General features: G+C 47.9%; 1 protein-coding gene across 2 annotated transcripts in view; it reads left to right on the forward strand.

Moving 5' to 3' along the window:
- Window positions 1–25,119, forward strand: part of LOC307019487 (uncharacterized protein) — a 64,197-nt gene that overhangs the window by 16,606 nt on the left and 22,472 nt on the right. For both annotated transcript variants that reach the window (XM_079650438.1, XM_079650439.1), the window contains 9 exons: window positions 8,167–8,253; window positions 8,321–8,404; window positions 8,521–8,589; window positions 8,701–8,790; window positions 24,224–24,313; window positions 24,388–24,477; window positions 24,563–24,652; window positions 24,738–24,812; window positions 25,003–25,065. In XM_079650438.1, the coding sequence (XP_079506564.1) occupies window positions 8,167–8,253; window positions 8,321–8,404; window positions 8,521–8,589; window positions 8,701–8,790; window positions 24,224–24,313; window positions 24,388–24,477; window positions 24,563–24,652; window positions 24,738–24,812; window positions 25,003–25,065 (738 nt within the window). The remainder of the gene's footprint in view (window positions 1–8,166; window positions 8,254–8,320; window positions 8,405–8,520; window positions 8,590–8,700; window positions 8,791–24,223; window positions 24,314–24,387; window positions 24,478–24,562; window positions 24,653–24,737; window positions 24,813–25,002; window positions 25,066–25,119) is intronic.

The raw sequence follows: 25,119 nt of genomic DNA on the forward strand, positions 1-25,119 counted from the left end.
CCAGAAAGGGGGAAGAAACATCTAAGCGGGAGGAGCTGGTAAAAATCCTGGAGGAGAATAACCGCCAGCTGAAGAGCGAACTGGAGCGAGCGGCAGCTAAGAAGCTGGAGAAGGTGAACAGCAGCCTGCAGCGTCGCCTGCAGCGTCGCCTGCAGCGTCGCCTGCAGCACAGAACGGAGGAGAAGGAGGAGCGCGAGAGGGAGCTCATCCAGATGAAGCTCATCCAGATGAAGCAGCAGATAGCCTTCCTGATGCAACTGCAGCGGTCCCGGGCGGATCCCGCTCAGCTAGAAAGGCCGCAGTCCCAGCTCTCGAAGAAGAAACTGGCAGAGGAGAAGGAAACTAAAGACAAGGAAGATGCTCTTCTGGCTGAAGAGGAGCGGGTGAAAATGGCCGAAAAGATCCGTCAGGAGAGAGAGCGCGTCATGCAGCAGAACCAGCAGGAGCGCATGGAGAGGAAGAATCAGACCACAAAGAGAAAGAAAGGGAAGCTTCCTTCTGACTACACCCCCCCCCCCCCCCCCTGAGGAAACCAAGCTGCACAAGGGGAAACAGAAACCTTGTAGGGAAGCCAAGATTTCCAAGACACTGTGCTTCCAGGGGAGAGGGGTAACGAAATGTCACGAAGGTGATCTCTGGGCTTATAGATCTCGGCCTCCATTACGGGTTGTTTAGCCTTAGTGTTGTTGAAAAGTGTTCCCCTTCCCCCATGTCTGTCGTTGATTGTGTGCACCTGATGCCCTGCGTTGTCTCCTCCCCCCTCACCTGTGTCCTGTTGGGTTGGGCATTTAGGCTCTGGGGTTTTACTGTTAGGGAAGGAGTGTGTGTGAGATCCTGGTGGTGGCTGGTGACTGTGCGCACAGGAGCAGCAGATTGAGGCTGTGTCATATCATATGTGTGTGAGTTAATAAATGCCCACACCGGGTTGTATTTTTGGACGCTCTGCCTCTGCCTCCTTGCTTGTCAACTGTCAGCTTCACACTATCTATGCACGCATTCTTTCCCTGAGACTCATACCCGTAGCCGGCCCCCTGGGCGGGCCTACCTGAATGCGCTAGCATCCACTGCATAAAAGGCGGCCCCGTCCGCTCACTGCTATCCTTTTCTCTTTCAGCTAAGCAGCGATTGAGTAACTGAGCGAGAAAACAGGACAGAATTTGAAGAATAGTTTCTTTTGCGAATTCAGTATGGACTCACCTGATGAATGCCCGTGTCCCTCATGTCCGGGTTCCATCGGGGGTGACGACCCCCATACTCAAGTGTTGAGTGTCTGGGGTCTGACCACGCGGCAGCTAACCTGCCTCCATCGGCAACGTGCAGTGCATGTCAGATGTTGACCCGGGCCGCCTCTACAGGGTGGCGGTGTTCGAGGGGTGTTATGTCTCACCGGTGGAGGACCCAGAGCTCGACGTGGTGGAGATGGAGGACCTCGTCCAGGGAGTGCCGTTCGTCTTCGCCGTTCCAGCAGCCCGGACGGGCCCAGGCATCAGAGATGAGGACGACGATGACGACACCTCGTCGTCCGGGGTTTCCGCTGACCGCCTAGAAGGCCATCAGCAGAGGTCGGCTCGTCAGGACTTCTCGGTGGTGATGGCGATGGCGGCGGAGTCTGCAGGCTTGCCGCTTCCCACACCAATACCTCCGAGGCCGGTGAGCCGCCTGCGTCAGGGCTTCTACTGCACGGGCCGTCCAGCACAGCCGGCCTTCGTTTCACCCCCCCTGCCGGATATCTGGCGGCGTGTGGAAGCCACGTGGCGGCAGCCACTAAAAACGAAGGCTACGGTGGCTACTTGGGCAGGAATCCTCAAGGTGGAGGGCCACTCAGACATGGAGTGTTCCGGTGTGCCCCCGCTGGAGGATAGCCTAACGGCGCATCTGCTTCCGCAGACAGCTGGGTGGGCAGAGGGGAGAAGGCCCCTGCCCCCACTGCCACGTGACCGAGAGATGCTTGAATATCTCAATAAGATATTCAAGCTCGGGGTGCAGATGGCGGCGGCGGCGGCGGCGGCGGCGGCGGCGGCGGCGGCGGCGGCGGACAATAATCTGGGTGTGTTAGGGGTGTCGCTGATTCCCCATCAGCAGGGTACTCCCGCCCCCCCCCGTCTGAGGAAGGGAGTGATTATTCGGACCGCTGCCTGGGCCAGATGAATAATCTGGTCCACGGGATGGCTGCCGCAGCCGGTTAGGTGATGGCCCTGACCACCATGGCGTCAGGTTTGACCGCCCTGGCTAAAAAGGACCGGGATGATCTCCTTGGAGCCCCCATTGCCACAGGAGGACTCTTTGGATCGATAGCATCGGTCACTCAGCGCTTCAACCGCCTGGAAGTGGAGAAGGCTAAGCTCAGCAGCATGTTGCCGCTGGCTCACCCTCAGGCCCCCCCACAAGGGGGAGTGCATCCGGCGGTGGCAAGACAAAGGAAGAGGCGTCGGGTGAGAGTTCCGAGAGCGCCCTCTGCCTCCGCGGTCCGTCCCGAGGTGCTGGGTTGAGGGCGACCCCCGCAGGGACAGGCCGACAGGATGTGATCAAATGTATTCCAGTTTGAGTGTCTCTGCTTTCCACACACCCACACATTAAGTTTTCAGTACAGTTTCCCCACTCGCTGCCCAGGTTGTATCTCCAGTAAAGGAGGCAGCTAGTGCGCATACGCGGGTGAGAGTGATCAACTGCGCTATGCGGGTACAGGGACATTAGGGCAGGCGTAACAGGGTTGGGAAACAATTAAAATCAAGTGTGAAGACTCCGCTTGATGTTTTTCACCGTTTTGGTGAAAACATCATGGCGGAGCAAACGCTCCCGAGGAAGTGCACCATGCTGCGTTCAAAGACCTCAGTAAAGCGCGCGCTCCCGAGCGAGTGCGCCATGCTGTGTTCAAAGACCTCGGGAGAGAGTCGGCCTTTTCCGTGTCGACCCCCCATCAGCAAATGTCCCCTTTCACGGGACATTTGGCTGCGGGACGGTTCATCAGGGAATATCACAGCTTTATTGCTAGGGCCCCACAGTTAATGGCACATCCCCAGACACAGTGTTACGGGGAATGGAAACGCAGATGCATGTTAACGGAGTGGATGGACAGGATACTGAAACAGGGTTATTCATTCCAGTTTCCCAGCACCCCTCCTCCGTTTACAGGCATAAAAGAGGCAAAGCTATCATCCCGAAGGGAGATAGGCTTTCTCTCAACAGAGGTTCAGACCTTGATGCGAAAACAGGCGGTATCTTTTGTGCACACATGGGACAGAGGGCATTATTCTCTGTATTTTCTGGTGCCCAAGAAAACAGGCGAATTCAGGCCCATTCTTGATCTCCGTGGTCTGAATCTCCACATTGTACGCAAAACGTTCCAGATGTTGATTGTGAAACGGTTTGTAGCTGCGATCGCTCATCAAAAAAAGCCACTCATGGCAGTCAGAGTTCCCAAAGCGTGATGTGGTGAAGGATGAGGTCCACCATGACGTAATTTGTAATGCTTTATTTATTTGTCCAAGGTTAAAATGTTCTTTTACGACTCATGTATCTAAAATCTTCTTTAAAACATAACGATCACGCACACGCTCAGACAAAAACAATCACGGTCAACACGGTTGAAAAACGTGTGGCTTCCTCTCTAAACTCTCATCCCAACTGATCACCCGTGCCCACATATATAGGTTAATTACCTCCCGTGCTCCCAGGTTTCACAGGTCAGTTTTTGCCCAGCCGCTGATGTTGCGGTTTTTGCGAGGGGTCAGCAGGCTGCACCCAGTGGTGCGCACCTCTGCCCCGCAGTGGGACTTGCCGCTGGTGCTCGAGGCTCTGCACATGCCTACGGACAGGCGGGGAGAGCCTTCCCCACGGGGGTCCGTGCACACTCTACACGAGCCATGGCTGTGTCAACAGCCTTATTTAATGGCGTAAGTGTGGAGGACATATGCACGGCGGCATCTTGGTCAACACCAGGTCCCTTCATTAGGTTTTATCTCTTGGACATGTCTGGCTCCTTTTCATCGTCTGTGCTTGCTGGGGCAACGCAGGACTGGTGAGGAGGGAGAGGGGGACTGTGGGTCAGTGACCATCTGACCCCCTCCCCGGACGTAATGTGCTTACGTTTCCCGGGCCCCCGGCCCCGGGGGACGGAATGCACACATGGGCACATAGGGGCTGGAGGTTTCTTTTTTCCCCTGCATTAAGACAGGAGGAGGAAATCTCGTTATGGCACACCTCCGCGGGGTAAGCGCATCAGAGTGTGCCCGGCCAGCCGCTGCCTCTTTCTCTCCTCGGTTAGAGGGCTCCGCTGTGCTTATAAAACAAGGGTTACCATACATAACCCGACGTTTCATTGTCACTAGTTTTATATTGCCTGTCCTACATCCTTACGCTACATGAAATCAGTTGTGGAATATAATAAAGTACATTTACTCAAGTACACTACTTAAGTACAATGTTGTAGAACTTGTACTTTTCCTGGGTATTTCAAATTCCCACAGAGGTGGGAAGTAACTAAGTACATTTAATCAAGTACTGTACTTAAGTACAATTTTGGGATACTTGTACTTGAGTATTTCCATGTTATGCTTCTTTGTCCACTACATTTATTTAATATGTTTAGTTACAGTTTCTGATTAATTGTGTGAAATATAATCAACTCTTGAATCACACTTTAGTTACACCATGAGTAAATTCACAAGCTACCCCACAGTATACAAACTCATTCAAACCTTTACCAGCTTGACAAACACATAAATACATCAATCATTATAATCGAAACATATAAAATATATTATTCTGAAATGGATCAATCTGCATGAGTACTTTTACTTTTGGTACTTTAAATATATTTTGATCCTAATTCTTTTACTTCATTAACATTTTGAATGCAGGACTTTTACTCGTAACGGAGTATTCCTACATTCTGGTACTTCTACTTTTACTCAAGTACAAGATCTGAGTACTTCTCGGCATTAAATAAGCCAAATATATAAACATTGCCGTGAGGCTTCAGTCCTATTAATGCATTAAAAATCCATCGCGGGATTACAGACACAGCACCCCAGTGCATTTATCACGGTTAATGGAGATTTTAACCATGTAAAAGTCTCCAAAAGCCTTTCAAACTTCAGCCAGTATGTCACCGGTGGCACTAGGAAAACTAAGACACTGGACCTGCTGTATGCCAATGTTAAGGAGGCGTACAGCTCCACCATCCTCCCCCCCATTGGCAACTCAGACCACAACCTGATAAAGCTTGTTCCCAAATACAAGCCTCTTGTCAGGAGACAGCCGGCTACCACCAGGACTGTACAGCAGTGGTCGGATGAGGTTGAGGAGGAGTTGAGGGAGTGCTACAGGTCAACAGACTGGGACATGTTTCAGAGGGTTCACGGTGAGGACATAAATGTACTCTCCCATTTCATCACCGACTACACACGTTTCTGTGAGGAGAGCATTGTACCGACCAAAAAGGTACGATGCTTCCCAAACAACAAGCCCTGGATCAATGGGCACATTAAAGCCCTCTTAAACAGGAAGAAGAGGGCTTTCATGGCTAGAGACACTGGGAAAGCTAAGAATGTACAGAAGGAGCTGAAAAAAGAGCTACGGGCAGCCAAGGAGAAATACAGAGAAAAGTTGGAGAGTCGTCTGGAGGCCAATAGCTCTTGAGCAGTGTGGGGAGGGGTGAGAAAAAATCACAGGTTACAAACAATCAAGCACGGCTGTGCAAGGGACCCCTGAAGGTGTGAATGAGCTAAACCCGTTTTCTTCTTCTTCTTCTTCTCCAAACACACCCAACTCCACTCCAGGGGGGGCATCAGCCACTCCCAGCAGTTTCACACCCCCAATAATCACCCCCGGAAAAGTTAGGAATCAGCTCTCGAAGATCGACGTGAGGGAGGCAAGGGGCCAGACAACACCAACCCCAGAGAGCTCAAGGCGTGTGCCGGTCAATTAGCAGGAGTTTTTCAGCACCTCTTCAGTCTCTCCTTGAAGCTGATGAAGGTGCCGGACATCTGGAAGACGCCTTGCATTGTCCCGGTGCCCAAAAAGACACATGCCCCAGCACCCAAGGAGACTACAGGCCTGTTGCTCTGACTTCACACGTCATGAAGATCTTTGAGAGACTGATTCTGCAGCACCTCAAACCCCTCGTGTGTGACTCCATGGACCCTCTACAGTTTGCCTACCAGGAAAACATTGGTGTAGAGCAGGGGTCGGCATTGCCAGCATTGGCACGCGGCACCGTAACCAGTGGCACACTAGGAATAAGTGGAATAAGTGTGCCAAATATTTAAATTGTATTTTCGGATCCTGAACGAGAACGCCGCCAGACCGCGTCTCCCCGTTACCTGCAGAAGGAAGCCATGCACCAAACGCAGCCCCGCTCTCTTTATCTCCAGGTGACTTTATACCGCTTTCCTCCGTGGTGCAGTGCTGATCGTTTCACCACGTAGGAAAGCACTTCACAAATTGCAGTACCCATAAGGAGCTGTACAAATGCCGCAGTTTTTGCATGGCTGAAACATACACATGTTCCCTCACTGTCGCTCTACCATCCACAAGCCACACCCCTCTCTCTCTCTTAAAGGTACAGCGATCTCATCTCACTCTGCATGACCCTAATATCATAACATGTGTGCTCTGGAGAATCACAGAACGGACGATCGTCCTTATTATTATGCCGTTTAAACCAATTATTTAAATGTGTTTGTTAAATTCGGCATCATGTAAGTTGCGCTGACAGGTCCACACACACTGCTCCCCCCCCCACGTTGATAATTCTCGATCGTTGGCACGCTGATAAAAACATTTTTTTTAAATGGCACTTCATGTCAAAAAGGTTGCCGACCCCTGGTGTAGACTAGAGGATGCTATCACCTACATGCTCCACAGAGCCTACACACAGCTGGAGGAGCCGCACAGCTCACTAATAATTCTGTTCTTCGACTTCTCCAGCGCCTTCAACACGATCCAGCCACACCTTCTAGCTGAGAAGCTGTCAGTGATGCAGGTGGATCACAGCATGGTGGCCTGGATCACAGACTACCTCACCAGCAGACCTCAGTATGTCAGACTGCAGGGCAGCGTGTCTGATGTGCTGCTGAGCAACACCGGAGCCCCCCAAGGAACTGTGCTGTCACCATTCCTGTTCACCCTGTACACCTCCGACTTCCGCTTCAACTCCGGCTCATGCCACCTACAGAAGTTCTCTGACAACTCCTCCATTGTCAGCTGCATCACAGATGACAATGAGGAGGGGTACAGGGCCCTGGTTGAGAACTTTGTAGGCTGGTGTGACAACAATCACCTCCAGCTAAACATCAGCAAGACTAAGGAGCTGGTGGTGGACTTCAGGCGGAGCAGGAAGAGGCCTCTGATCCCCATCACCATCAGGGGGAAGGATGTGGAGGTGGTGAACAGCTACAAGTTCCTGGGAGTGCACTTAAACAATAAACTGGACTGGAAAGATAACACTGATGCTCTGTTCAGGAAGGGACAGAGTAAGCTGTTCTTCCTGAGGAGGCTCAGGTCATTCAACGTGTGCACGAGGCTGCTGCAGATGTTCTACCAGTCTGTGGTGGCCAGTGTGTTCTTCTTTGCCGTGGTGTGCTGGGGTGGAAAAACAAACACTAGGGACACTGGCAGGCTGAACAAGCTTGTGAGGAAGGCTAGCTCTGTAGTGGGAGTACAACTGCACAATCTGGAGGAGGTGGCAGAGGGGAGGACGAGGGGGAAGCTCGACAGCATCCTAGAGAACCCCTCCCACCCATTCCACATAGAGCTAGTGAAGATGAGGAGTACGTTCAGCCACAGACTCATCCCTCCACAACAACGCACCAAGCGCCTCGGACAGTCCTTTGTGCCTGTAGCCATCAGGCTGCACAATAAGGGGTTAATAATGAAAAAGAAATACAATTAAATCACTGGACCTAAATATACACTGTTTCCACAACCCATGTTAACATATTATTAGTAGGAGACCCAATAGGTAGATAGATATGTCACTATATGTACAGATATCCATTTTCACTTGTCACTTTAACTTATTCCTTACTTTATAACTTAGATGACCAAATATGTAAAGTATATATGCTGACAGTTATTTTACTCTTATTTTTACTCATCCACTCATCTTATCTTATCTTAAAAGGATATATTAAGGTTTAAACATTTTTTTTTGTTGTTGTTCAGAACTTCAAAAAATTATTGATGAGAAGAATACCGAGCTGACAAAAAAAATCGAAGAGTTGAAAACAACGAGTGCTCAACCTCAACGACGTGAGTAGGACAGGATACTGAAAGATGGGAGATTATTATATAAAATAATTATTAACCCTTTTTACAGTTTTACAGATTATTGCAATACAAACCGAGATTGAGAAATTGGTGTATGTGGCCGCGAATGACACAGATTACAATAAAATCAGAGGTGAGTGACGAAAACTGAGGCATCACCTTTCCTAACCTCCAAATGCTTTGAATAAACAATTAAAACCAAATATCTTTTCACATAAAATAATATGTTTGTACTTCTCCTACCTGCAGCACTTCAAGATCATTTGAATTATTTGGTTGATGGAATAAAAGACGAAAACAATGAATATACTAAACTGAGTGAGTCATCCTCAAAATAACAGTAAAATTCCTATAACTATTGTTCTATTGTAGTCAGTTTTTATGTCGTTTCCACTGATTTCTTTTTTAATCTGACATTTCTCTTGTCAGTGTTTAAAATCTTGACTCAACAAGATGAAATAGCAAGACTGGAGAAGCAAGAAAAGAGTCAGAGAGAAGCAGCATCGGAGAGAATCGGCTGTAAGTTACTGGGATAACTTCCTGATACATTTTGAGACATAAAGAGTGCTAATTTGACTTCTGGAAGATCTACAGACTACTTGAAACTTGGTTGGATATATTATTTGAATTAAACTTGCTTTTTGACTGTTGTGTGTACAGCTTTAGGGTTTTAACAAAACCTAACCAGAATTGCTGTCAGGGTTAGTTACTAGTGAAGTCCATTGCAAGGGGTGTGGCCAACACAGCTGTAGCCACCTAGGCAATCAACTCTGGTGTGTTTAAAACTGGAAAGAGTTTTGAAGTGTCAGCTCAGCGTCAGCCTCATCAGACGAAGAATCAGGAAGACAAAGACAATGGAGTCTTCCGCTGGAGTCTTCGTGGGAAGACGAGTCGGGGATCTATCCAATAACCACTGAGCTAAGTATCTATATGCTCTGCTTACTCCTACCTCTCCTCATTTAAAACATGTGTATACTTTACATTCCTGTTCATGTGTCTTCGCGTAGATATTATAGGCTATTTTCGCAACATCGCCGCAATCTCAGTACTCTTATCTATCCAACCCGTTCCACACATACCCAACACCTTGTCACAGGAGGTCTGTGGAATTGCCAGTCAGCAACTCGCAAGACTGAGTTCATCTCTGCCTCCCTGCAATCCCTCGACTTCCTGGATCTCACTGAAACTTGGATCACACCAGAAAACTCCTCCACCCCTGCTGCTCTCTCTGCAGCCTACACATTCACCCACACACCCAGACCCACCGGCAGAGGAGGCGGGACTGGTCTTCTCATCTCGCCCAAATGGCATTTTTCTATATACCCATTATCGCATTCTATCCAACATCCCTGAAAATGACCCTCCACTTATACTTCTCGGTGATTTCAATATCCAGACGGAGAAATCCTCTGACCTAATATCTCTGCCATCTTCCTTTGCTCTCTCTGTGTCTTCATCCCCATCGACTCACAAAGCGGGCAACCGTCTCGATCTCATATTCACCAGAAATTGCTCTACCTTTAACCTTGAGGTAACCCCACTGCATATCTCTGATCACTACTTCATATCCTACTTTCTCCCCCTCTCCCAAACTGACTGATCGGTTTCCTCTAATGCTAAACCTGTCCGCCAAAACCTTCGCTCCCTCTCTTGCCTCATCTGTCCTATCAGCCCTCCCATCATCTCACTCTTTCTCATTTATGCCTCCCAACTGTGCCGCAGACACTCTACTCTCTACTCTCTCGACTCTCTGTCCGGTTTGCCACTCTCGTCTAGCTCCGTGGTTGTCTGACTCAGTGCGGATCCATCCTAAGGGCAGCTGAAAGGAAATGGTTGAAATCAAAATTTCCCTGACGACCTTCTTACCTATCAATCTCTTCTATCCTCTTTCTCTTCCTCTATTTCTGCTGCTAAAAGAACTTTCTATCAAACTAAAATTCAATCCTCTATCTTTGACCCCAAAAAACTCTTCTCTGTCTTCTCTACCCTCCTCGATCCCGCCAGTCCCCTACCTCCGTCCTCCCTTTTTCCAAGTCACTTTGTCTCCTGTTTTGTTAAAAGAGAGATGACATACAGTACGTGCCACATTTCCCAACTTGTCATCGGATACCACCAGTTCGAAACTTCTTTCTCCCCCCTCTCTCCTAATGAAGTTCTCACCCTTGTTACCTCGGCCCGTCCAACCACTTGTCCTCTGGACCCCATCCCGTCTCACCTTCTCCAATATATTGCTCCTGGCCTTCTTCCTTTTCTCACCCATTTCATCGACTCTTCCCTAACAACCGGTTGCTTCTCAGAGGTGGGACCAAGTTATTGTATTGCAAGTCCGAGTCAAGTCTCAAGTCTTTGCGCTCAAGTCCAAGTCAAGTCTCAAGTCAGGATGGGCAAGTTCAAGTCAAGTCCAAGTGCTAAACTTTGACAAAACGAGTCTTCAACAAGTCATTATGTGCTTTTCACCAAATTCAATGACATCGATCAACAGAATAATACTTAATAATCAAACTGCTCTTTATTAGTCACATTAATAATTTAATAATCTATTTTCCCTGCTGGTAAAGTAACGTGTTATTTTCTATTTTAAGAGGGATAAGCAAGGTAAGGCTACCGTGACGGTTTGATTCAGAAGGAGTTTAATGTATAAGATCCCTGATGTTGAGGTAACCAGAATGTTTATTTCCACTGTGTACAACATGTTATAAGGGACCCACAATCTATCTTTATGCAAGGGATAATGTGCAGCGAGGCTGTCTCTATGGGGAAAAGAACACCTGAATCTAGATCCCTCTGCAGGTGGTACTTTAAGTATATTTTGATGCTAATACTTTTGTACTTTTACTTGTAACATTTTGAATGCAGGACTTTTTATTGTAACCGAGTTATCCTAAACTCTGGTACTTTTACTCAAGTACAAGATCTAAACTTCTCCCACCTCTGACAATTATCCTGAGTGGTTACCAGAAAGAAAAAAACCCTGCTCTGAAGGTTATTTTCATTATACAAATCCTGCACTCAGCTTTGCTTTCTCCAATATCATTGAAATGCAGCCTACAGCTGCTTCTTTTTTCGGTTTTCGCTAATTTCTTGACTTTTTCCGACGCGCTTGCATTTAAATCTGTCTCCCCGTCGCTCTTTGCAGCTGGCCTGTACCACCACACCTGCTGTGCCCCCCACCCTTCTTTCACATAATGGTATGATCCTAGTATGTCCTCGCATATGATTGGCCGCATGGTGGCCCAGCTAAATAAACACCCGCCCCTGCCTGCAAGGATTCTCAGGAAGAGTAGGAGCGGCTGAAGATTCTGCTCTCCCCGACGGGAGTCTGCTCTTCTAGCGGCATCTCGCGATCGGCGTGTTGGAGACCTCCGAATTAAATTATCATGTCACCTCAAGTCAGAAGGCTCAAGTCCAAGTCAAGTCCCGAGTCATTGGTGTTCAAGTCCAAGTCGAGTCTCAAGTGTTTTGTGAGTTTGTCAAGTCGAGTCTCAAGTCATCAAATTGGAGACTCGAGTCTGACTCGAGTCCAAGTCATGTGACTCGAGTCCACACCTCTGCTTCCCAGACACTCTAAAAGAGGCAAGGGTGAACCCGCTTATAAAGAAAGCAAAACTCGACCCGTCTGAAGTGAACAACTATAGACCTGTCTCTCTTCTGCCAATTATATCCAAAACACTTGCGCGTGCTGTCTTTAACCAACTTTCTTCCTAACTTCATCAGCACAACCTTCTTGACCCGCGCCAGTCTGGTTTTAAGGCAGGCCACTCAAAACTGAGACTGCCCTCCTCGCTGCCAATGACGAACTTCACGCGGCTAAGCCAGCCTCCCTCTACTCGGTCGTTATTCTTCTGGACCTCTCTGCTGCGTTTGACACAGTGAACCACAGGATCCTCCTTTCCACCCTCGAAGAATTGGGCGTTTCAGGCTCTGCACTCTCCCTCCTCACTTCCTACCTGACTGATTGCACCTACAGGGTAACGTGGAGATGATCTGTGTTGGAACCCTGTAGATTCACCATGGGGGTCACTCAGGGGTCCGTCCTGGGTCCCCTCCTTTTTTCTATGTACACCAATTAACTTGGTTCTGTCACTCACTTTCGCTTCTCCCACCACTGCTATGCAGACGACACTCAACTGATCCTGTCCTTTCCCCCGTCTGAAATCGGGGTGGACGCACAAATCTCTGCTTGTCTGGCCGATATCTCTCAGTGGATGTCTGCACATCAATTGAAACTCAACCTCGACAAAACAGAAATGCTCTTCCTTCCTGGAGAGGGCTCTCCCGTCCATGATCTTACTATCAACATTGACAACTCAGTTGTTACCCCGACTTGGACTGCAAGGAACCTGGGTTTGATACTGGACGACCATTTGTCCTCTGCTGCCAACATCGCTGCGACAACCTGTTCCTGCAGATACACACTTTACAACATCCGGAGGGTACGGCCCCTACTGACCCAGAAGCAGTGTTGGGTGTAACGCGTTACAAAAGTAACGGAGTTACAGTAATATATTACTTTTTGCTGTAACAAAGTAATGTAACGCATTACTAATGAAATGTGGGTAATATATTACCCGTTACAATGCTCAGTAACGCAGTTACAACACATTCTAACCCGAAATGAAATGGTGTTTTGTTTTTTAAGACTGTACTAACATAGCGAGACATTCCGACACCAGACAAATTGTGCGGGTAGATTAGTAAACCTGGTGTTTACCCTTCTGGCTTCGCGTCGGGATCTTCGGGGCAGTTGAATTTTATGCACCCCTCTATTCAAAAAAGAGAATGGAGCGAAAAATACAAACAACAAATTAGGGGTGCACCGAAAGGGAAATTCTTGGCCGAAACCGATACCGAAAATAGGAAGCAGTTGGCCGAAAACCGAATGCCGAAAGGCCGAAAATGATTAATAGAAATATATATATATAATATAATGTATACATTTTTTACCAATGTTGTTCAGCTACCTGATTATGGAAAAAGACATGATTATGGCAAAACTTAACTTAAATAATAATCACTATTATGGGTCCATAAAACATTTATTCAGCACTTTTGAATGCATACAGTACATTAATTCCAAGTCAAGTGCATTTTCTTTTCTCTGTAGGATAACTACAACAAAGTGCATTCAGAACAAAGCCAAGGTGCTTTAAAACTGCATAAACATCTAGGCCAGCAGGCCTACACCAAAATAGTGTAAATAAAGACTGTAACAGCCAGGCCTTCAACAACAACAAATGCACCTATAAGTTTGGTAACCTAACGTGTTGTTGTGATGACGTAATCAAAACGCGGCGACAAGCACGACGCGCGACCATGCTCGCGGCTGGCTCACAGCCAACATGTCTGCCGCTTGGAGATATTTCAAAATATCAGAGAAAGAGGCGCGGATTGCGATTTGTAAAACGTGTTCAGCTGACATTTCTTGAGGGGGTGTAACTGCAAAGACTTTCACCACTTCGGGATTATTCCACCACTTGAAATAAAAACACCCGGACAAATATGCGGAGCATGATCAACGTAACCACGTTCTCTGACATTCTGTGATATTTTTTCGGTGCGAAAACCCTTTCGGCTATCGGCCGAAAGGGTTTTAGCATTTTCGGTTTTTAACCATTTTCGACCGATAATTTTTGGTGGTCGAATATTCGGTGCATCCCTACAACAAATTGTGTTAGGTGCGCGTGACCTGCTCCGCTGCGCGTGCATCATTTCCAAAGTGCTTCCACAGCAGTGACACACATCTGTGGATAATCATTTATACGAAAATGGTTAAAGCAACCATCACTAAACGCCAGCAACACTGCATCTACTGTAGACAGTAGGCTTGTTTGAGACGAGCTGCGGCTCGCCTCGAAAGTAGACGAGAATAGCCGATCGCAGCCGGGGGAGGTCTCAAAAAGCTTGCCTGAAGTCGGACAGCCCGGAGTCGGCTTCTTCTTCTTCTTCTCTCGGTTTTTCTGGCAAATTGCAAACAACTTTAAGGTGCATACCGCCCCGTCCGGAGTCGGCTTGACTCTGTTTGCATTTATAAAGAATGCACAAATGTGTTTAATCGTTAATGTCAGATATGCACGTGTAAAGTAAATACATGTGTTCCTGCTCAAGATTAGATTCAACTTTATTGTTATTGCACATATTACAGGTACTGAGACAACGAAATGCAGTTTAGCTTCTAACCAGGAGTGCAACAAGCAGTAAAGTGAAAAGTAATGTACACAATCTACAGAATAAAATATAGAATGAATTGAATGATGAATAAACAGTGAGGGGTATGAATACACTAGATATACACAGCAGCCTGTGAGCAGTATGAACAGTGTGTATGAATATGCTAAGATATATAAAGTATGAAAAAGGTAAGCAGTGCAAGTATAGTAAAACAAATATAGATATTAATTTCATGATGATAAACATTGTGGAACAATGATGAAAAATGTTAATGGAGGGGGCGACGTAAAACTGACACAAAACAACAACAAACTTTTGCCAGCCAATTGGAGAGTTTCATTAGCAGCGCGAGGTAAAAACCACCAATGAGCGCTCAGCTCGAGATACCAGTGAGTCGTTTTCCATCAAGCATTTCGCTTCCGCAGCCCGTGGAGAGGAACTGCGCCACCTCGCCGTGCCTCGCTCTCAAGTCTGCGGGCGTCTTTGTCCCGCAAAATTTCAACGTCTCATGTGGGCAAGCCTCCAGAGCAAGTCGGACAAAATGACTAACCATCATGCAACGCAGTAGCAAGACGTTGATCGCAATTGCGTAGGTCTGCGAAGGTCTCGCTTGTCTCAAACAAGCCTAGTAGCAACGGGTCAGATGGGGACATCACGTTACCCTCCGTTGTGGACACTAGCTTACTCCCGAGTCCCGCCTGACTCGCCGGCCTCGCCCCCGGAGCAGCAGTCTTCGTCGCCCAAAACTACGCCGCCCCTCTGCGGCCCGCAGGTGACAGGATACCACGCAAAACAGAGCCTGCCCAGGTATATCTAAACAAGTATCCGCCTGTACAGTGGGGTTAGGCGGTCATTTTGCAGCTCGTGGTATAAAAATAGACAATGGAATATGCATGTGAAAATAGTGCCATATTCTGCCATGCCTGTAGAAATGTTGGGTCAAAAATAATGCATACAATAGCACAGATGCCTTCACCACGAATGGCTACAAAAATATCTCATATCCCAAGCTTATCAACGAGCTAATGTTGCAGCTGACATTTTCTCCAGGTCACAAAGTCAACCTCACATGATGATGTGATACCAGTTTTCAAGCAAAGTAAATATTCTCTTCCCAGAGTATATGATGGGACCAAGGTGATGATGTAGTACATGGTTTTAATAATACTTTTGCTTTTCAATGTTTGCCATTAAAAACCATGAGCTCCAAGATGGAGCTTCAAATAATATTTGCCTTGATTTACAATATGTTCTCGTTTGTTTTATCAGTACAGTTTTTAAGCTTTTGTGCTTTTCTTTGCCATAGTCCACTTTGGACTATATGAAATATTTCAGGATTGCACTTTTAACTCACTTGAAATGTTCTCACTTACTTGGTTTCAAAACATAACAAATGCCATCATCTGTTCATTGGGGACCATCAATGCTATTTTTCATTGCTGTTGCCAGCCACTATTGCTCATGTAAACCTACTACTGCTGCGCCCCCTGTAATCTCAGATGCACCCTGAGTCATTTTGTTCTGGAACCGGGCCTGTACATGGCCATATACGAAACAAAATACAGAGCCCATTCCGTGTCCTGTTATTGCTTACTTCCTGTCTGCCTTCTTCTGGGGATTTATCTGACGTCCAGCACTCCGTCTTTTAACCTCTTTTCCTTTCTCTTTCTTGATCCTGCTTAGCAACCTTCATTATAGTCCTTGACAGTGGTCTGTACTCCTGTATTAACAAAGAATCGAGTATTCAACTAAGCTGTGTAATAAAAGTTATTAGTAGCCTTAATGGCCTACACAGTTGTTATGCTATACCACATTGCCTTCACTGGATGTTTAATGAGCTGCACTAAACTATAGGTTACTTACGTAACCCCAGTTCTCAGAGTAACATGTAGTGAGATGTCTCGCTATGGGATGCGCCTCATCGCGGAGCAAACAGAAGCAACAATCTCATTACGCCAATCCTGATTGGCTGGTGATCTTGACGTCAGCGTAAGGGAATCCACCCCCTATAAGTAGCTTGCGCTACGTCGCATGCGTCATTCAAAATAAGCACCTCTTCTCGCTTCACCATAGCAAGGAGGGCCGTCTGGTGAGACATCTCACAACATGTTACTCTGAGAACTGGGGTTACGTAAGTAACCTATAGTTCTCATTCATAACACTCCGTTCGATGTCTCACTATGGGATATTGTAGCTCCCGTATTGCCAGACGAGCTTATCTCGAAATTCACCAAACCAATTAGAACTTAACAGGTAGAGTTCTGACTCAACAAGGTGCCCAGCACTGCTCGGGCCACACTAGGAGCAGAGACGTCTAGCCTGTAAAAGCGGACAAAAGTGAGCGACGAGGACCAGCTCGCTGCTGCACAAATGTCTTGGATGGAAACACCCTTGAACAAAGCCCAGGATGTAGCCAGACCACGAGTCGAATGAGCACGCAGACCCGAAGGTGCCTGCAAACCCTGACTCATATAGGCCAAAGCAATTGCCTCCACAATCCAGTGGGAGAGCCGTTGCTTAGTAACGGGCTTGCCCTTCTGAGGGTTAGCCCAGGACACAAAGAGTTGGTCATTATGACGAAACTCTTTTGATCTGTCCATATAAGTGCGTAAAGCACGGACTGGACACAGCAAATTCGGTTGCTGTTCCCCGGAGGGACACAGCGGCGGAGGAAATGCCTCAATGTAAATTGGGGTACATGAACCAACCACCTTAGGTATAAAGGCAGGGTTGGGCTTCAGCAACACTCTCGTTTGCCCTGGCGCGAACTGAGTGCATGAAGGATGTACAGATAGCGCATGAATGTCACTGACTCGCTTGGCGGATGCCAGGGCCAGTAACAGCACTGTCTTGAGTGAAAGGTGCTTCATGTGAGCTTCTTCCAGGGGTTCAAATGGGGTTAGAGTGAGCCCATCTAAAACCACTGTCAAGTCCCATAAGGGCACTAGTGACCTGGAAACAGGGAGGAGCCTGCGAGCTCCCTTCATAAAACGGCAGACCAAAGGATGTTGGCTGGCCGTTTTACGCTCAAAGCCCACATGGCATGCAGCAATAACAGCCAGGTAGACTTTGATCATGGAGAAAGCTCTGTGTTTTTCAATTAGGTCCTGTAGAAATGATAAAATCACTCCGACAGGGCATTGAAAAGAGGTGTGCTCTTTTTGAAGGCACCATTCCTCAAACACCCTCCACTTACAGTCATAAAGAGACCTGGTGGAGGAAGCTCTCGCACTCTGAATAGTGTTTATCACCTTCTGCGGGAGACCCACTGTATTCAGATTGTACCACTTAAGGGCCAGGCCCATAGGGCCATGCGCTCCAGGTGTGGGTGAAAGATCGTCCCCCCCGCCTGAGACAGTATGTCTCTGCGTAGGGGGAGCTGCCACGGCTGACCGCACAGCAGCTGATAAATCTCCGCCAGCCAGTACATTGCAGGCCAGTGCGGAGCTATCAGGATCATTGTGTGGCGCTGTTCCCTCACTCTGGCCAGAGTTGGGGGTATCAGAGCCAGGGGTGGAAACGCGTACAGGAGGACCGGAGGCCAAACGTGCGCGAGCGCGTCCACGCCTAATGGTGCGTTGGACAGCAGGTCTGCCCCGAGGTTCATTACACCTGGTACGTGCGTCGCTCTCAGAGAGAGGAGACGGCCGCAGCTCCACAAGATCAGTTTGCGTGCCAGCATGTGTAACTGGAGAGAGCGCAAACCCCCTTGTCGGTTTATATACAATATTGTGGTCGTATTGTCCGTCCTCACGAGGACATGGTGTCCTCTGAGAAAAGGCAGAAAGCGTTTTAGGGTGAGGAACACCGCCAAAAGTTCCAGGTAATTTATGTGCGCCCGCTGGAGGTCTCTGCTCCAGAGACCCCTCACCGGACGACCTTCGTAAATACCTCCCCAGCCTTTCAGACATGCGTCCGTGGTGACCACCTTCCGTGAAAGGACAGCACCCATAGGCACGCCCCGTACTAGAAAAGTCGGGTGCAGCCAGTGGCGAAGTGTCATTACGCATTTCACAGTAACCATCACTCTCCGCGCGCCATGATGCGCGGGGTTTAGTTTTAGAGCGGCTACCCAGCGCTGAAACTCCCTCATGTGTAAGCGTCCCAGTCGTACGAACAGGATGGCTGACGCCATGAGCCCCAGTGACCGCAGGCATGATCTGAAGAGAACATGTTTGCGCAGCTGGAAATGAGCGAGACAAGCTCTGAAAGCTTTCACTCTTTCCACTGAAAGGCGGGCCGTAAAGGGCACTGAGTTCAGGTGTAAACCCAGGAAGAGTATAGTCTGTGCTGGGCACAACATGCTCTTCTCTGTGTTTATTATGAAACCCAGGTTGAGCAGGTGCTTTACGAGGACATTTGTCTGCGTAATAGCCTCCTGTTCCGACTGTGCGAGAAGCAGCTAGTCGTCTAGGTAGGTTGCCAGGCGAATACCCTGTTGTCTTAACGGGGCTATCGCGGCTTCCGTACATCGTACAAACACTCTCGGACTGAGAGACAGACCGAAGGGAAGTACTCTGTATTCGTAACAGATCCCCTGAAATGCGAACCTCAGATATTTCCTGTGTGGGTAATATACTGGGATGTGGAAATACGCGTCTTTCAGGTCGACTGATGTAAACCAGTCGTTTTGTCGCACGAGACGCAGCAGAGATGTGTGAGTGAGCATTCTGAATTTGTATCTTTTTAGATATTTGTTCAGAGCCCTCAAATCTAGTATTGGCCGAATTCCGTTCCCTCCCCGTTTGGGAACGAGGAAATACTTGGAATAAAAGCCGCTCTGACTCTGCTCGGCGGGTATTATAGATATAGCCTTCTTTTCTAGAAGTGAGAGAATCTCTCTCTCTAGAACAGTGGTCACCAACCTTTTTAAGCCCAAGATCACCGACCTCGGCCTAGGTGAAAGGCGAGATCTACCTATTGCAGAATCTAGTGAAAAAGACGGCCCAGACAATGCTTCCAATTTGAGGCCTTTTATATAGGCTAATTGCATATGAATTACTGTTACAATGAAGGCTCCATGATTAGCTCACGGTATATAGGTAGGGGTAAAGTGCTATTTTTTATGAGTGGGGGGCGGACCTCGACTCCTCTAGGGGGGTCTGGGGGGATGTTCCCCCGGGAAGATTTTTTTTAAATTATTGAAGTTGAAAGCATCAATCTGGTGCACTTTGAGAGCAACATGAAGAGATCTATGGATACATCTCTCAGCACCCATATGAAACAGAACTGTAAACAGATTTTCTTTATGGATATTTTACAAATCACTCCCCTTTTAAACTGTATTCTTGTTTTACTGCCATATAGTATTTCATACCTGTTTTTATAACTATAATGTATAACTATAATGATCATATCCAGCTTGTTGTGGAAACAGCTCCTTATGTCCTTTAGTGCAGCTAGCTAACCAGATGCTAACATCACGGTCCCCGCTAGCACCGGTCCCTCTCTCTCGCTCTCTCACTCTCTCGCTCTCTCCCTCTCTCTCCCTCTCTCTCTCTATATCACACTAAATGCGCTATTGCCACACACACACAGAGCCGAGCTTGAATGACACAAGCACACGTGTATTTCCATGCAACTCTCTGATTGGTCTGGTGACTTGCCTCTGTTGCATTCACTGAACACGGGAAATTGCAGTCCAGCCGTCCTCTCTTGTGTCATGATGAGGTTCACGTAAAGCACGGTTAATGTATTATATTACTGAGGTGTCTCAAATATATACGTCAATCAAGTGGCACCTGCTAACGGGGTGGTGGATGATAGGTTTACATCTAAAAACGTATTTTTCAAACATTATTATTTTAATTTGATTTTTCTTTCTTTTGTTACTTTTTTTTTTAACGGTCCGCGATCTACCCGCACCACACTCGCGATCGACTGATCGATCGCGATCGACTGGTTGGCGACCACTGCTCTAGAATATGGGCTGACTCTCCTCGGGCTTGTGAATACAGAATGCCCGAGAAGCGAGGGTGGGTGACAGCGAATTGGAGTCTGTAGCCCTGTGTTACTGTCTTGAAAACCTAAGCAGATGTTGTGAGCATCTTCTGCTGTTTGCTCCTTAGAGCCAGCGGAGATGTCACGTCCCTTACCCTCTGAGTCTCTATTTGTTGTGTTATGGGGCCCTCAAGTGTCTGAACACGGTGGTACCCCATTTCGACAATCCCCACCGACACTGCGCATGCGCGTGACGGTGGTGCCTTCACAGACCCGTCTATTATCCGCCTTTTGAGAGAGGCCGTAAATGCTGCTCTCAAAAAGGGAACAGTTGACGGACTGTTTATTTTTTTTATTGTTTTTATTTTTATTTTTTGAGCTGCGCCCTTTGCCTGAAGCCTGGATGCGTCAGCGGAAAATGGTTTATATGAGAAACAACAACAATATTGTGACATGTGTTTTTGCGGACTTGAGGATGGCGTTGAGGCATCTCTCGAGGCAGCGGGAACACATCTAGAGCTGGGGAACCGTGGACTTCCAGTTCTGTCACAGAGGGGAGAAGAGGAGGCTGTCAGGCCGCCCGCTTCTTCTTCCTTGACTGCTGGCCGAAATTCTGGGTTTGCTGCACCTGGGCTGCAGCCGGAACCGGAGATTTTCTAGGCCAACTCGCCCTCGTCTCCTGCCTGGGCTGTGACCTCTGCTGCTTCGGTATTTTGAACCGAGCAGGGTTCGAGCTAGCTTGGGCGAAGGACTGCCGCTGTGGAGGCAGCGGCTGGACCCTTCTAGGGAGACAGAGGTGGAGGGCCTCGTCCTCCTTCTTTTTCGACTCGCATCTCTTCTGCATGGAGACGAGAGGGCAGCCGAAAATCCCCTCGGCAACAATGGGCATGTCCAGCACATCCTCCTTTTCCCGGTCTGGGAGGTTGGTGAGGTTGAGCCATCTAGCTCTTTCCTCCACCACCATGATTCCCATTGCCTTGCCCGTGGCCTGGACGGCGCAGCGTTGAACGCGGAGACAGATGTCCGTGATCGCGGCTATCTCGTCCAGAACGGCCGGTCCAGGATTGCTTGACAGATCCTTGCAGAGCTCCGCTTGGTATGCGGTTAGCAGCGAGGAAACGTTCAAAGCCCTGGCGGACAACGCTGCGGCTCTGGAGGACCGTTCAGTCATGGTCGACTGGAATCGGTCCGCCTTCGCCGGCAGCGTGGGGTTCCTGCTTGGTGTCCGAGCCAGCCTCGGTAGGAGATGGGCTGCCACCAGCGGTTCCATAGGCGGTATGCGGAGCAGGCCGAGCCTCTCCATACCGTCACAGTCTAGGGAGGAGGCACCCTGGATTGGGGCCTTGTTGCTGAAGGGCCGGTCTCTCCACGAGACCGACACCTCATCCAACATCTCCGGGAAGACCGGAAGGAGTTGCCTCTTTGTCCTCGTTGCTTGGGGCAAATGTTTCCCCTCGTAACGGGACCTGGAGGTCTCCTTGGCCATTTCGGGCCATGGGATGTCTAGCCTGGACGCGGCACGCTGACACACGGCCTGCAGGTCCATGCTCAGACAGGGTGAAGCTGGTGTGCTATCGCCCGGGAGAGCAGCCATCGCTCCCGGCTTTGCAGCCTGAGTCGATGACATGAAGATATCATCTTCTTGCTGATCCGAGTTGGACAGGAGGAACTCAGAGGCATCCTCTTCGTCCTCCATATATTCCAACTCCAGGACATCCTCTGCGGGCGAAACCATGGTGAGGTCCAGCCGGGAGCCCCAGCTTGGTATAGCGTGGGGCTCCGCTCTCGCGTCTCTTGCCGCCACCGGGTCCCAGCCTGACGAGCGACGATGTAGATTTTTTTATTCTCAAAGAATATTAACTGGTGTGTTAATATCTTTATCTTCTTCTCCTCTGGTGTGAGAGAGAAAAAGAAAAAAGGGCCACGCTACCGTGGTGTCGGTAGTGAGGGAAGGCAAGCTAGCAACAGGTGTGTTGCTAGCTTGAAAAAATCAAAACCTTACCTTTATTTCCGAAGAAAAAACGGCGAGGTCGATTTGCAATACTAACTGGTGTGTTAGTATTAACAGTCTTCTTGCGAAGCAGAAAAGCAGCCGGCAAGCGCCCGTCGACCGAAAGTTAGCTTTGGGTTCAGTCTGTGGACAGTTAAGCTAGCCCGGCTACGATCTATCGAGAAGCGAGAAGAGGTGTTTGAATGACGCATACGACGTAGCGCAAGCTACTTACAGGGGGTGGATTCCCTGACGCTGACGTCAAGATCACCAGCCAATCAGGATTGGCGTAATGAGATTGATGCTTCTGTTTGCTCCGCGATGAGGCGCATCCCATAGTGAGACATCGAACAGGGTGTTATGAATGAGAACTACATTTTAGCATTTAAAATACCTAGCCATTCTTTTGCGGTTATTTTGGTGAAAGTAACTAAAAAGTAAGTAAAAAGTAGTGTAACTCATTATATTTCAGAGACAGTAATATTGTAATGTAACTTATTACTTTAAAAAGACAGTAATAAGCAGGGGTGCGTGCACACAACTTTCTCAGTGAGGTACTCAGATGAGTACCTGGAGTCAGTGTTTGGTACTCCAACTTCTGGCTCCCCTCAAAGTTCCCATGAATCCCTCTGTATCGCGAATGTCAGCGTGGGGGGGGGGGGGGTGCTAGTGGAGTATGAAGCCCTCTGTATCGCGAATGTCAACGGGGGGGGGGTGTGTGAACGTTGTGATCAGCTGTTTTAGCGCAGCACAGACCGACGTTAACAGCAGCCCTGTCTGTGCACACGAAAACCGACTCTGTCGTCCGGTGATCTAACCGCCTCTGGAAAAGCTTACGTCGGTACGCAAATGCGCTTTGTGACACAAGTGACGGTACGCATTTCAGATTGGTGCCGCGCATGCGTACCTGCGTACCACTTATGTGCACCCCTGGTAATAAGTCATATGTAATATATTACATTTTGGAAGTAACTTGCCCAACACTGCCCAAAGGCAACGCAGATTCTGGTCCAGGCTCTTGTCATCTCACGCCTGGACTACTGCAACTCCTTCCTGGCTGAACTACCTTCATGTGCCATCCGACCTCTACAGCTCATCCAGAACGCAGCAGCTCGATTGGTCTTCAACCTGCCAACATTTTCCCACACTACACCGCTCCTCCGCTCTCTTCACTGGTTACCAGTGGCTGCCCGAATCCGCTTCAAAACAATGGTACTGGCCTACCGTGCCGTGAATGGATCAGGCCCGTCCTTCATACAGGACCTGGTCAAACCATACACCCCAACCCACTCACTTCGCTCTGCATCGACCAACCGGCTCGCTACTCCATCACTGCGTGGAAGACCCGGCTACACCTCAACAAAAACACGACTCTTTGCTGTTCTGGCTCCTAAATGGTGGAATGACCTCCCCATCAACCTCCGGTCAGCAGAAAGTCTATACATCTTCCGTTGCAGAATGAAAACACACCTTTTTCGACTGCACCTCGGCCAATGAAATCACTATACATATTGTAATAATGTACTAGCACTTAGAATGGATTGGCTTAGTTGAAGCTAATGCACTAGCACTTAGAACAGATTGGCTTAGTTGAAGCTAATGTACTAGCACTTTAAATGGTTTGGCTTAGTTGAAGCTAATGTACTAGCACTTTGAATGGTTTGGCTTAGTTGAAGCTAATGTACTAGCACTTTGAATGGTTTGGCATAGTTCAAACTAAGGTACCTACATGATTCTTGATACTCTGTACCCTCCTGGTTAATTGCACTTATTGTAAGTCACTGTGGATAAAAGCGTCTGCCAAATGAAATGTAAAAAAGAAAATAAAGCATCCATTTGGTTTTTCCTTGGAAGATCTGGAGAATCAACTGGAGGACATCAGAAACCTGATTGCAGAGATGAAACTGGTGCTGGGCTCAAGTGATAAGAGGATTGCTAATTTAAGTATGTGTCCAGTTTCAGTCAGTGTTACAGAATTATCAAATAGAATCAGAGTTCTAAAAGTATTTTTTTTTTAGCGGCTCATATTTTAGAACTTCACAAGAATATCAAACCACTGGAAGACGAGATATCAGAGCTTAAAGTTACAAGCTCTGAAAACACCAGAGGTAAATAATCAGTTACATTGTAATGTGCCACAAAGTAGTACATAGAAAGATGTTGTATTTGATCGTCCTCTAAATAATTTTTCAGAGCTGCAAAAGAGACTGGATCTGACAAGGAGGCAACTGCAAGACAGTGAACTTCGACTCCAGGAGGCAGATACGAATAACTTTGAAATGGGTGTGAACATTTCTTATTTGCTCATTTTCTTGTTGTTTTTTTCCTCTTTATGTACAAAATAACACTGTAGCTGTGTCTCTGCTAGTAATGGAGATCGCTGATCTGAGGACACAACTGAAGAAAGCTCAGAAGAAGGCAGTTGCTGAAAGAAATGCAATGGGTTGGTCAATGTGTTATTCTGCTGCTATTGTGTAGTCTCTGCTAACAACACATTATTTCTTACTGTGCATGCTATAAGTAATATTTAAACTACCATATAATGGTCGTCCCCATCAGCAATCATACTCTAATTTGAACCAAATCAGTTTGGTTTTTCACGCAGTTGTGGTTGTTTTGGTCTTCTTTCTTAGAATTGGAACAACAACTACAAACACAACAAAGAGAGAACCGAAAACATGGAAACGCAAATAAAGGTATGTTCTGTAAATTGCAATGTCTTTGTAACAGCAACAGAGCCAGGAGGACAC

This window comes from Notothenia rossii, assembly GCF_949606895.1.
Source record: "Notothenia rossii genome assembly, chromosome: 9".
NCBI lineage: Eukaryota > Metazoa > Chordata > Actinopteri > Perciformes > Nototheniidae > Notothenia > Notothenia rossii.